The 12,707-nt window shown below is 46.7% G+C and overlaps 1 protein-coding gene across 1 annotated transcript in view; it reads left to right on the top strand.

Annotated features, from left to right (window-relative positions):
* RHBDD1 (rhomboid domain containing 1) overlaps positions 1-4,527 on the top strand; it is a 140,961-nt gene extending 136,434 nt beyond the window's left edge. The window contains exon 6 of the mRNA XM_007935537.1: positions 4,433-4,527. Coding sequence (XP_007933728.1) covers positions 4,433-4,527 — 95 coding nt within the window. The remainder of the gene's footprint in view (positions 1-4,432) is intronic.
* The last annotated feature ends 8,180 nt before the right edge of the window (positions 4,528-12,707 follow it).

The raw sequence follows: 12,707 nt of genomic DNA, 5'->3' as shown, positions 1-12,707 counted from the left end.
TGCCTGGCTCTGCGTCTTCATATCACTCAGCAGTGATTAGGGTTAGGACACAGCCTGTCTGCACTCATGTGGCCCCGTTCACATGACAAAGAACCAGGTAGGGGGTCAGGACTGCCATATACATTTTGGGGGCATCATTCAATCTATACCAATGACACTAACAAGTAGACATTTAACATAGGATTCTGCTCTTTTTTTTGTTTCGTTTTTGAATGAAATGGCCATTCATTGATGTATTTGCTCAACAACTATTACTGATGGTCTGCTGAAGCGTTTGGCCTTCCAGCTCTAAGTCTATAAAGTGAGATCACATTGGGGGGTGTTTCAGACACAGCTTTGAACCTGTTACAGCCACTTGCACCAGTGGCCGCCCACTGCCAGCGAGTAGCGGAGCAGCCCAGAGTACAGGGAGCTTGGGGACGTCTGTGAAGTCCTGGGATGTAACACATGCTGGCTTGGTGCTAGAGATGAGACCCCAGCAGCAGTGTTCGTCACGTGTGTGCCACAGGGCTGGCCCCCGACAGAACACTTGAGGTGCTTCGTCTCCTCTGAAATCCCAGGTCATCAGACTCCAGCCCCTGGAAGGCACCCATGTGATGCCCTCGTCCAGCAGCCTCGCCTCACAAAGTGAGTCAGTGAGAGCCTCTGAAAGAAACTGGTTTAGGGTGTCCTCACTGGTTCTAGGCAGAGCTGGGACTCCAGCCTAGTTCCTCTGAGAGTGGTTGTCCCATAATGGCACCAGGCACCTCTTCTTCTCCCACCACTCAGCTGGGGAATCTCCGGATCCTTTTCCACGTGCTTAACAATGGGACCACGTATTGAAGATACACTTCTCAAAGCCGAAGCCCCTTGGAGAAATGCCTACAAAGATTCTAGTGTCACGGAGAGTAGTAATAGGCCCTGACACAGTGAGAAACCTAGAGGGGGTTTAAGACCAAGTGGCAGGGCTGAGAGTGAGTGAGCAGTGCGAGCCTTGGCCCCCGGCGGCACTGGGTACTGCTGGAGGGCGGACTGACACCAACTTGGTCATTCTTTTTGAAATCTCAGAGATGAATTTACAGTTGAAAACTGTTTTGAAAATTTAACTACTGAGGTTAAGAACAGTGTTTGGAGCATGAAGTGAAGCAGTTATGTCATTCTCAGTCAGGACGGTGCATTGGTTTGATCGGATTAAAATGTCCATAAAATCAGATTAGAAATCAGGCCTCTGGTTGTGGTTGCCACTGTCATACTCATGGGCCTTTGGGTGGCCATAGAAAGCCACACCACTCTGGCTCAACTCCAAATTCATGCTGTCAAGCCGATTGCAACTCATAGTGACCCCCAACTGGTTTTCAAAGGCTCTAAAACTTTATGGGAGCAGACTGGTTCATCTCTCTTCCATGGTGTGACTGGTGGGTTTGAACCACCAACCCTTTGGTTAGCAGCCTTAACCACTACACTTCCAGAGCTGCTGCTGCCACTCTGGTAGCAGGTGGAAATCAAGTCCATGTCGGTACTTCATAGTCACGTCTTCAGTGATAGTGATAGTCGTAGTCAGTCTTCAGTTCCATGGTGCTGAGGGCCTGGTTGGACCTTTTCATTTTTCTCTTTTCAAATAGCAGAGTTCCCCACACACGCATGATGAGGAAGGACCCTCTAGGTTTTGGCCGGAGGATGGGAGGTTGTGACAGCGTGTCCTGTTTCATACATCAGTGTGTTTGAAGTGATGACAAAGTGAGACTGTGTAAAAAGTGGCAAGGGGACAGCGTTGTGGGGAAGAAGACCTAGGTTCAAGTTTTGCTTCTACTCGTGCTGCCGTGGTGACCTTAGATGTGTCTCTGACATTCTCTGGGCCTCAGTTTCCTCACCTGCAGAATTGGGATGATAAACTGGGGAGTGAAGACTGAGTGGAATAAGGCACCTGGGAAGAGTCTGTCACCGTAGAGTAATTCTTGTTTCTTTCTGAATTCGACTCTCCTCCCTCAGCGCGTGTCACGTCTTCTGTCGCCTCAGCCTGGCTCTCCTGAAGGCCCTTGAATGAGTCTAAAGAGAGTCTGTGCTGCTCATTGGAAGAGCCGGGGCCCAGCCACCCTCACATGCGCCCTCTTTCAGCTCCTCCCTGCCCTTCCCTCCATGGAAACATTAATTGTCAGCCTGTTTCTCTAAAGGAAAAACTGATGAAAACACCAGAGGCCACTGTGAATCCCTTGGGAGGATGAGCCCTCTGAGCTCTGCTGGGCTTGTGCCCAGGCTCCTCGTCAGCACGCCACGTGGAGCCTGCTGCCGGCCGTCCACAGCCAGGCCTGACGGCTCCCGGCCCATCTGGAGCGGGGCTCAGATACTAGCTGGCACCCCTAAGTGCAGTTAAGAAGAGTCTTGTGGTTAAAGGACGCTGTTAAAAGTAGGATTTGGATATTGATGTATAAAATAATTTCAAGCAATAACCTAATGGTGAGCTGATTTATTTTTTGTAATTGCAAAGCATTTATCATTTTGAACAAAGAGTGATTCCCTTCCAAATACACTATGTGGTGAGAACTGCACCCTGGGAAACTTTTGTCCTTATACTGTTCAGGAAATCTCTGTGGTGAAAGTCTTTCATAAGCAAATATGTTTAAATATCATCTTTAGTGAAAGTTGACAGATGGACAAATTTCACTTTCAGAACATCTTCAGGTGGAGGTTTAGCCAGCAGGAGCCAGTGTCAGGATAGGTCTGCACTGTTTACTTCTGGGTTATTGGTCAGAACAGGCTGCAAGGGCTTCAGAAGATGTAACTCTCCCATAGTCCCAAAAGGAAAGAGAACTAGGCATGTGTAAGCTTCGGGGTCTCCATTGCTGTGGGGAGAACTAGGAATGTGTAAGCTTTGGGGTCTCCATCACTGTGGGGAAGCAAACATACAAAAAGAGTGTTACCCTTTTAACTATCTTCTTTTAATTTCTCATTGTCTGACAGCTGAAATTCCAATTGTGTATTGAACAGACTGACTCTTAATTTCACACTGCCTTCTCTCATGTCTTTTCATCGTAGTGTTAACAATTTTCATATCAGTGACACATCTTTGGAAAGGTGCTGCTCAGAACAAATGAGCAGGATCTTTTCCCTGCTGGCTCCACCCAACCCCCTAATCCAGCCACCCTTCCCAGCTATTCCACTGCTTCTAGGGTATTTGACCGCACAAGTTAGTCATGTCAGAAACCACTATGGGCTGAGTTAAGTCAGGCTGTAACGTGTACTTTGAAGTCACAGGCTGATGCCATAGTGTCAAGTTTATTGAACACCTACTGTGTGTCCAGGACTGAACCAGGCCCCAGAGAGCATGGAGAAGTGTCCTGAGTGCTCCCTTGAGCTGATGAGCCTAGTGGGAGTCAGAAGAGGTATACACACATGGCTCACCCTACCTGGCAGGTGTGCGACTGTTGATTTCCCAACAGGAGGCCAACGAGCTTGAACTGGGAGGGAACTCTTGCATCTGGGGTGGCCAGTGTGATATGGATGGGGCACTGGAAGAAGGACTAGACAGTTGGTTGATACAAGTGATGGGAGATGCCATTCAGGGAGAATTAGCAGTATTAGAAGAAGAAGCACAAACGTGAGAAGTAATAGTATTTTCGCTCCGTGTGCCTGAAAGCACATTGACACGGTGTCATGTCGGTCAGTCATGCCGGGCTGCCTCGTGGAGGAGACTGAAGTCAAGACATTAGATTAGGTTGCTGGTTCCTTAGGACCATGAACTGTGTATTTTCCTTCCTTTATTTCTCTCTTCTTTCATTTCTTTTTCACTAGGATACCTGCCAGTGTTTTTGGGGTAGTAAGTAAAATGCTTATATACAAACTCTCTTTTTGGTATGTTTGCAGCTCCAAGAAACTCTTGGTAGTAATTATTCCCACAGTTGCTCATGTGATCTTTGAATACCACACCTGCGTTGTTGTCTGCCTGCTCAATGCGGACCAGTGTGATAACCGCTGCTGCTCAGGGCCTGTGATCCCTGAGGTGTGCCTCGAGCAGGCTTGTTTCCTATTGGCTGGGAGGTGCAAGAGGTTACAGGGGGAAAGGGAGGAGCCTGGGGCTGATCAAGAGGGACGAAATGGGGCACTTGGTGGGGAGGGAAGTAGAGTCGGGTGACAAGTTATTTCTGGGCATAAAACCAAACCAAACCCAAATCCTCGAGACGTTGTGCAAGTTAAATGGTGGGAGTTATGCAGCAGGTGGAAGGGAAATTGAAAGGGAGGAGATTGTCCAAAGGTCCCAAAATGAGTGAAATTAGGCTGGGGCTGCACCACACTGAAAATATTTTACTTGATGTTGAAACTTAGTATTGACAGCTGAAGCTGCAATATGTTATATTTCTGTTTCGTGGTCCCCTTGGGGTCCTCGGGTGCTGAAGGCCTATAAATGACAGAACGAGGGAGGGGCCGCATTTGATGTTCTCTTTTGCTTTTTTTACAGGAAACACCAGAAACAGCCCACCACCCTATGGGTTTCACCTCTCACCGGAAGAAGAGATGAGGAGGAAGCGGCTTCACAGATTCGACGGCCAGTGAAGGGGCACAGCTTGTGGACAACACGGTGCAGCTATGGAGGGGTTCCCCATTCTGTCTGTTCCCCACGCCCCTAACTAGTTCTATGCAAAAGCAGAATACACCCAGACTGTTGGCCCCTGCCTGGCCCCGGGGTCACGTGGCCCCTGGGCCTCCAGATCCAGAAGCCAGAATGACTGGTGTTGAAACCAGACTTGCTGAATGTGTCTCCCAGCTCTCTGGTGGGGTCCTTGTGCTAGCGGGGTTCTCTCTCACAGCCCGATGCCAGTCCCTCAAGTAGGGACCCGTTTCTGCACTGCGGTCTCTCCCTCTACCCCGAGGCCTCGGCCTGGTCTTGCAGGCTGACTGTGATCTTCACCAGGGGTTGTGCGCTCTCCCGTCAGGACAGCCCGTCCCTCGCTGGGCCTGGCCTGGCCCGTGTTTGACTTGGCAGGAGGTGAGCCATCCTCCCCGGGCCTCCTGGCCCGTTGCCGTGGTGACTTTCTAGGAACGGGATGTGGCTACCTTAACAGTACGTTCCCTTCTTTCTTGGCCAGATGCCTGGGCTCGTCATGCCCGGGTCTGGTGGTGTTTACAGCATACTGCCTTCGCTTTTCTATTGTTCTGCCTTTACAGAACTTCTACTGAAGAAGCTCAAGTAAGACCCAAGACGAGGAAAACCCTACACCACTCCATTCCATGTCATCAGCCCCACCTTGTGGGCTGGCTCACTGCTGTCTGTTAGTGGCAGCATGTGAACATGGGACAATGACTTCTGTCAATAAGGCAGCGCCAGGTGCCACATACAGTCACTGAGGTGTCACTCAATCCTTGGCTGGTCACTGAAAAGTCTCTTGCTCAAAGCATTTTGTTTCTCTCATGAAAGTGCCTTATTGGGCCACTGTGACAGCTCACCTGTCCTGCCCCGGTGTCCATACACTCTTGGTGCTCCTGCCGTGTCTTACCCCACAGCAGGATCAGGTGTTCCCTGGGGCTTGTGGTTCACGAATAAAGGAACAAACTCAAACATCACCGAAGTCTCCTTGTCACTGAGAGATTTATTTTCAAAGAGAACTAGATTCAGAAAGAGATCTTCCTATTTTGCTTTTACCTAGCATTTATGTACAGTTTTCTGACTATGAGGGTAATATATGTGCCTTGTATATGCATAGAGCAAACATCTGGAAGGAAATACCTCCAGATGTTAACAGAGGTGATCATTAGGGGTGGAGTACATGGGATTTTCCTTTTTGTCTTTTTACAGTTCTGTATTGCTGTATTTTTAAAATGTGTATGTTATATTTGCATATTACCTTTGCAATCAAGAAACTGATTTATATAAACTCAAAAAAAAAAAAAACCAAATTCACTGCCATCAAGTTGATTCCGACTCATGGTGACCCCTTTGGTTTTCAAGGTGGTAAAACTTTACAGAAGTAGATTGCCCAGTCTTCCTTCCACGTAGTGACTGGTGGGTTTGAACCGTCAACATTCTGGTTAGAAGTCAAACGCCTTAGGCACTACACCACCAGAGCTCCTTGTATAATAATGAAAAATTAAGAAATGCATAATCAGGAAAATGGATTTCATAAGTACAGTATGTCCCTTAAGATCATTCACAGTATAAACAAATACAAATAAATACACACACAACATGGAAGTGGCCTGTATTCCCAGCACTTCGAGTCCAGGGCTAACAGGTCAGAGGACTGACTGCCCTCTGCTTTTCTGAGGGTACAGTTGGCACACCTGGAGCATGCTGACTATGCAGCTGTGTGTCTCCTTTCCATTCGGAATCCACATCTGAAGGCGTTGACCCCTGCATGTAGCTGAGCTAAGGCATGCCCTGGAGTTGGGAGCACCTTGAGCTGGCAGCCGGCAGGATGATGACGCCTCAGCCCCTTGGATTGTCTTAATTGATGGGAGGCTACAGCCTGCTTAGGACATCACTGTACCTGTGAGTCTGGTGGTTTAAAATGTGTTCAAATTAAAATGTTCCAGCTATTTATCATTCCTCCCACCCAAATTTGATGAATTTGACTCCCATTTTCCCAGTTAGAATACTGTCTTATGTCCAGCCTTTCATGGGACATGGGAATTCTGCTCTCACACTGATACCCGGCCTGTGGTGGTATTTGTTCACAGTTGCATGTGGGACCGTGTGCTGGGGGCAGCTGGACAGCAGTAACAACTCAAAGACATGCCTCCTCCTTGGAAGCTGAGTTTGAGAGTGGCTCTGGGATGAGGCCATATTGTTGATCTCTCAAGAGATGGCTATGGTAGGGCCTTATTAAATGTTCTTTTTCCTCAGAAGTGTTTCTTCAATTATATTAAGATCCAGTCACTGTATGTGAATTTTTTGTTAATATAGGTATTGAGGCCAATGATAGCATCTCGTTCCAGTTGACTTATCACATGTGAAGATGCAGGTATTGAATACTGGACGCTGTGTTACTGTAATATGCATGCCTTCTTTATGCATTGAGTGGGACATCACTAAACTTCCAGAGATGTGGAAAAGGTCATTTTAGTTACAAATATAAACCGATTATTTTAGCACAATGGTAAAAACATTCTGGAATTTATTATAAATAGTTGGCTCTGTTAATAGGCTTGCTTGTAACTCTAAAAAGCCAAACTCACTGCTAATGAGTTGATTCCAACTCATAGCCACCCTCATTGGGTTTCCAAGTCTGTAAATCTTTCAAGAAGCAGACTACTTCATCTTTCTTCAGTGGAGCAGTGGCTGGTGGGTTCAAACCACTGACCTTTAGGTTAGCAGCCAAATGCCTTAACCACTATACCACCAGAGCTCCTTTGCCTGTAATCAGTGCTTATAATTTTCAGTATCCATTTTACTCTTTTCTCTATGATAGGAATCCCCAATGTCATGTCCATGAACTGGAAAGGGTTGAGAAAGCCAAAAAAAAATAAGTGTGTTAGGCCAATGACCTCGTATGGGGCATAAATGCTTAGAGCTGTAGCTTTCTGATTCAGTCTCTTTGTTTCATAGTGATTTCCTGATTGTCCGGAAGCCAATTCCCTTGGGCTGGCTGTGCCCAGTCCACTCATGTGAGCTCTTAACAGAGGAGCTGCTCTTGGTTCTCTAGATGAGGGAGTCCTTAGAGTTACTTCCTCTTAAGACCCTGAATGCATTGCATGTGACTACAGAGTTGTACCTAATTCTTCAGATCTCCTCTTAAGTTGCTGCTAGTGAAGCTCTTAGTAGTGAATGACTGGTTTAGAGAGAGTGAGGTTTGTTCTCTTTTCTTTTTTTTTGCTTGGGGCCAGCCCACTTACTTGGCGTGTGCCCTGCTGCCTGGGAAGTGAGTGAGCTCCCATGCAATGGACTGTGAGACACAGGGCCTGAAACAAACGTGGCCTCCTTGTTCCCAGTCTTGGTTTCTCTTGAGAGATTGTGTAGCCAATGAAGAATCGTGTTTAACTATTAACCTGCCTTTGCCTTGCCACAGGTGACTGTAAGCATGCTCTTTTCCCTCTCCTTAGTCTTTCACCTTAAAGTCCCAGCCTCAGCTTCTTGTTGCTGTTAGGTGCCATCCAGTCCATTCCGACTCACAGTGACCCTGTGACAGAGTGGAACTGCCCCATAGGGGTTTCTAGGCTGTCATCTTTCGGGAAACAGATGGCCAGGTCTTTCTCCTGCAGAGCTGGTGAGTGGGTTCAAACCACCAACCCTTCGGTTAACAGCAGAGTGCGTAACTGTTGCACCACTTAGGCTCCTTAGACTCAACTTCAGTCAAACCAAACTCACTGCCATCGAATCAATTCTGACTCATACTGACCCCCATTGGGTTTCTAAGGCTGTAAATCTTTACAGGAAAAGAGTGTCTCATCTTTCTTCCATGGAGCAGCTGGTGGGTTTGAACCATCAACCTTTTGGTTAGCAGCCAAGTGCTTAACCTTAACAACTATACCACCAGAGCTCCTAAACTTACCTCATGCAACGCAACACAACATAACCTCTGCCGTGAAGTCAGAGCTGACTCATAGTGACCTCTCCTTGGCTTTCTGAGGCAGTATCATTATGGAAGTAGATTGTCCAACCTTCCTTCAGACCTTAAAATTGCTCAGTTCACTGCTTTTTTTTTTGTTGTTGTTGTTATGTGCCGTCAAGTTGGACCCGTCTCACAGTGACCCCTCCTTGGGTTTCCGAGGCAGAATCACTACGAAAGTAGATTGCCTCATCTTTCTTCCAAGGAGTGGCTGGTGGGTTTGAACCACCAGCCGTCTGGTTAGCAGTCAAGTGCTTTAGGCACCAGTACTTGAAATATCTCTTCACTCATTTCTCCATCTCTCGGCCAGGCATCTCCTCACAGTGCCTTGAACAATGCTTTGTCTGCAGTGTAAACGCTGTGGAATGAGAGAAAAGCAAGCCCACTCATACCAACGCCAGTGGCACTTGTACAAAGACGTGCCTCTTGTTGTCTTACTGCTATAGGTTTTGTTGTTGTTGCTTTTACACAAATCACATGAAGGGAAGAATAATTAAAAGGAAAGCATTTTCCCATAGAAACAGAATTTGGGGCCCATCTCAAATCTTCATAAGATGACATGCTTATGATCGGATGTATCACCAACCTAATTTGTCAGTCAGAAGGCACGTTCAACTTCATGGAGTGCTGTGACCTGTTATACAGAACTCCAGATTCCAAAATGTTGGAGAAGTATCACTGAGGAGTCACTGGGAATATCACTACGCCTGGTCCTTGTCCTTTTCACAGGTACCTGTTTGACGTGTCTGTGCTAGTGCTCGTCTTCTGTAATTTTAGGGCACGTTGGTCAGATGGCAGAAATGAACCAGCAGGTGTGAGCATGCCTTATCCTTCATCAACACTACTAATAAAATATGCAATTAAACTTGGTTATCGTATATATTACTAACAACGAGCCCTGCTGGTGCAATGATAAGTGCTTGGCTTCTAACCCAAAGGCTGGTAGTTTGAACCCGTTGCTCCTTGGAAGAAAGATGTGGCAGAGTGCTTTTGTAAGGATGACAGCCTTGGAGGCCCTATGGGGCAGTTCTCCTCTGGCCTATGGGACCTATGAGTTGGAATGACCTCAATGGCACACAACAACAACTTGGAAACACAATAGTGTAATAAAATCAGTGGTATCTTGTGGTTCAAAGAAGCTCTTGGAATCTGAGGCACAGAGACGCAAAACCCAGGAAATGACACTTTAGCCCCAAAAGCAAAACATGGGTCCCTTCTGTGGGACAGAGCTGCTCTCACACGGTGAGGTTTCTTCTTGGAAGCTGTGCAGTCCTTCCTTTCATTCTCTCTCTTCCATAACCTATGTGATGCCAGAGGGAAATAGCAGAACTAAATCAGCCAAAAACGTGTGACTTCATAGATCCTTGGGAGTTATTTTGACCTTGAGATGCTGTCTTTATAAGATGCTCGACACATTATTTAAGTCTACCTTTGTGGTGTAGTGGTTAAGGCATTTGGCTGCTAACCAGAAGGTCAGTGGTTCGAGTGCACCAGCTGCTCTGTGGAAGACAGATGAGGCCATCTGCTTCCATAAAGATTTACAGCCATGAAAACTATGGGCAGTGGGTTTGGTTTGATTTGTATATTGTTAGTGTTGTTGTGTGCCATCAAATTGACTCCAACTCACAGCAACTCTACAGAACAAAGTAGAAGTGCCCCGTAGGATTTCCAAGGCTGGAGTCTTTACGGAAGTAGACTGCCATATCTTTTGCTCATAGAGTGGCTGTTGGGTTCGAATCACAGACCTTTTGGTTACCAGATGAGCTCTTTCACCACTGTGCTACCAGGGTTCCTTGTATTATTAGTAGTAGTTATTAAAACAATTGAACAAGGTCTTCAGAATCTCCTTAAGTATTGGCGCCAAGGCCAACCTCCCAGTAACTCAGAGTAAGGACACCTGGTCAGTGGGGCCAGCAGCGCCTGGGAGTTCGTGTGAAATTTGGACCCCCCTCCACACACATAAGTTTGGCAGTTTGGACCCACTAGCTGCTCCATGGGACAAAGATGAGGGTAGGCCGCTTCCATAAAGATGTACAGCCTTGGAAACCCCATGGGGCAGTTCTGCTCTGTCCTACAGGGTCGCTAGGAGTTGGATTCCACTCGATGGCAATGGGTTTGGTTTTGGCAGGTGGTTTTATGGTGCCAGATGGCTCAGATCTCTGCGCACACGTGTCCTAGATGACCACTGTTTGCCCCCTAGGATTGTCACAACCATCTGTCAGAAGGAGAACCCAGATTCAGGTACCAAGGCCCAGAGCTGAAGTGACAGCCCAGGATCATCGCCAGTAGCTGTAGCGCCACCTGCTGTTTCTGTCGTGCTCAGCAGCAAAGAGGAACTGCCCTAAGCAGAAAGAGTCTAAGTAACTGAAGGAGACCAAGTACCTGCAGCAGTATAGCATCTTATCCCGCAAAGCGGACAACAAACGCCAGTGCTGATGGCCAGCCGTGTGCTTCAGGAAGGGGGTCGTCTGTCAGCATGGCCCTGAGGGAGCTGTGAGGCTTAGCGAGAACAAATGACAGTTGTGTCACATAGTAGGTGCTCAAGAAATGTTAGCTAGTTATTTCTGTACCGGCTGAGAAACTGGACCCTTGATTTTCCCTCCTACTTAAAAAGAATGAGTCCATGAAGCAGTTTTTGACTATCTGCTCTGCACCCACCCCACACCCTGCAATGGAAACACTATACCAAAACCAAGCTAAAACAAACCCACTGCTACACTGTCGATTCCAACTCAGTGACCCCACAGGACAGAGTAGATCTGCTACATAGGGTTTCCAAGGCTATCTACGTAAGCTGGCTGTCACATCTTTCTCCTGCAGAGTAGCTGGTGGGTTCAAAGCATTGTCCTTTTGGTTAGCAGCCAAGTGCTTTAACCACTGTCCCACCAGGATCCTTGTAAGCACTATATAAGAACTATAGTTAATACCAGACTTGTAAGTTCAAGTTACTATAGTGGAAAATAAAATATTTTATCTCTCTTCATAGCTGACTTTCTCTCATTCAGTCATTGGAACAGCCCCTGAAATAAGTGGTCTAATTCTCATTCAGTTAATTCTCATTCAACCACAAAGAATGAGCCCTGTGCCCACCACTTCCACAACCCAACCGCGGTTCCAGCAGACCCTCTGCCCCTGAGGCCTGGTTTCCTTTCTACCAAACCATCCTGCACCCCAACATTGTCCTCAAGTTGGTGCTTCCCAATGCCTCAGAATCCCATCCTTTCCAGCGGAAAAAGGGTCACTGTCTGTACTCATTCTGTTAAAGCCCACCTTGGAGGTAACGCAGGTCTGGTTCCAGATAGTCCCAGCAGAGTAACGATTGCAGTAAACCAAGTCACAGAAAGCTTTTGCTTCCCCAGTGCAAATAAAAGGTTTACGTTGTACTGTAGTCTGGTAAGTGTGCAGCAGCATTATGAAAAAGTGTGAAACATTGTGAGAATGACCAAAGTGTGGCACAGAGACAAGCTGTGAACACATGCTGTTGGAAAAATGGCACCAAAAGACTGCCTCGGCACAGGGCTGTAAAGTCGCGTGATCTGCGAAACGCGATAAAGGGAAGACAGAAGATGAGGCGTGCCCGTGCTGCTTTCCTTTAGCAGTGCACACTCGCGCCAGGTGACATCTCCTGTTTCCCATAAGTGAGCTGCAAGGGTAGGCCCTATTAAGAAGCAGGTAGAATGCGAACTCATGTTAGCTTGAAAGAAACACAATAAAACCACTGTTTTTAATGATCATAACACAATTTTATATAAAATGAACCATATTATCATCAATGGAAATCAAACAAAGGCTTAAGTGTCAATGGCAGACCAGACATCTTACAAATGCGTGCAGAAAGTCTTTAACTTTGCAACCACAAGTTAAGAAAGGGATATAACTTACAGGACAGATTTCACATTTCCCCCCCCTGAATCATTAGCTACTGAGCACCATAAGGTTCAAGTACTTCCTGTCTCTGTGGCCGTCAGCTCTGATGGTTTAGAGTGAATTATGCAGAGTTTAAGGCCGATAATAACAGTGACAATTGCAGAGCACTGATTTTTTTTTAATTTGTGTTTAGTTTTTCCTTTAATCTAAAACAATTCTTTTTTTTTTTTTTTTTAATTGTGATTTGGGTGAAGATTTACAGAGCAAATTCACTTTCCATACAGCAGTTCACATACACTTTGTCTCATGACATTGACCACAGTT

This window comes from Orycteropus afer, unplaced genomic scaffold, assembly GCF_000298275.1.
Source record: "Orycteropus afer afer isolate SDZICR_OR568_19922 unplaced genomic scaffold, OryAfe1.0 scaffold00002, whole genome shotgun sequence".
Classification (NCBI taxonomy): Eukaryota; Metazoa; Chordata; class Mammalia; order Tubulidentata; family Orycteropodidae; genus Orycteropus; species Orycteropus afer.
The sequence above is the reverse complement of the archived record's forward strand: the minus strand, read 5'-3'. Positions and strand labels throughout refer to the sequence as shown.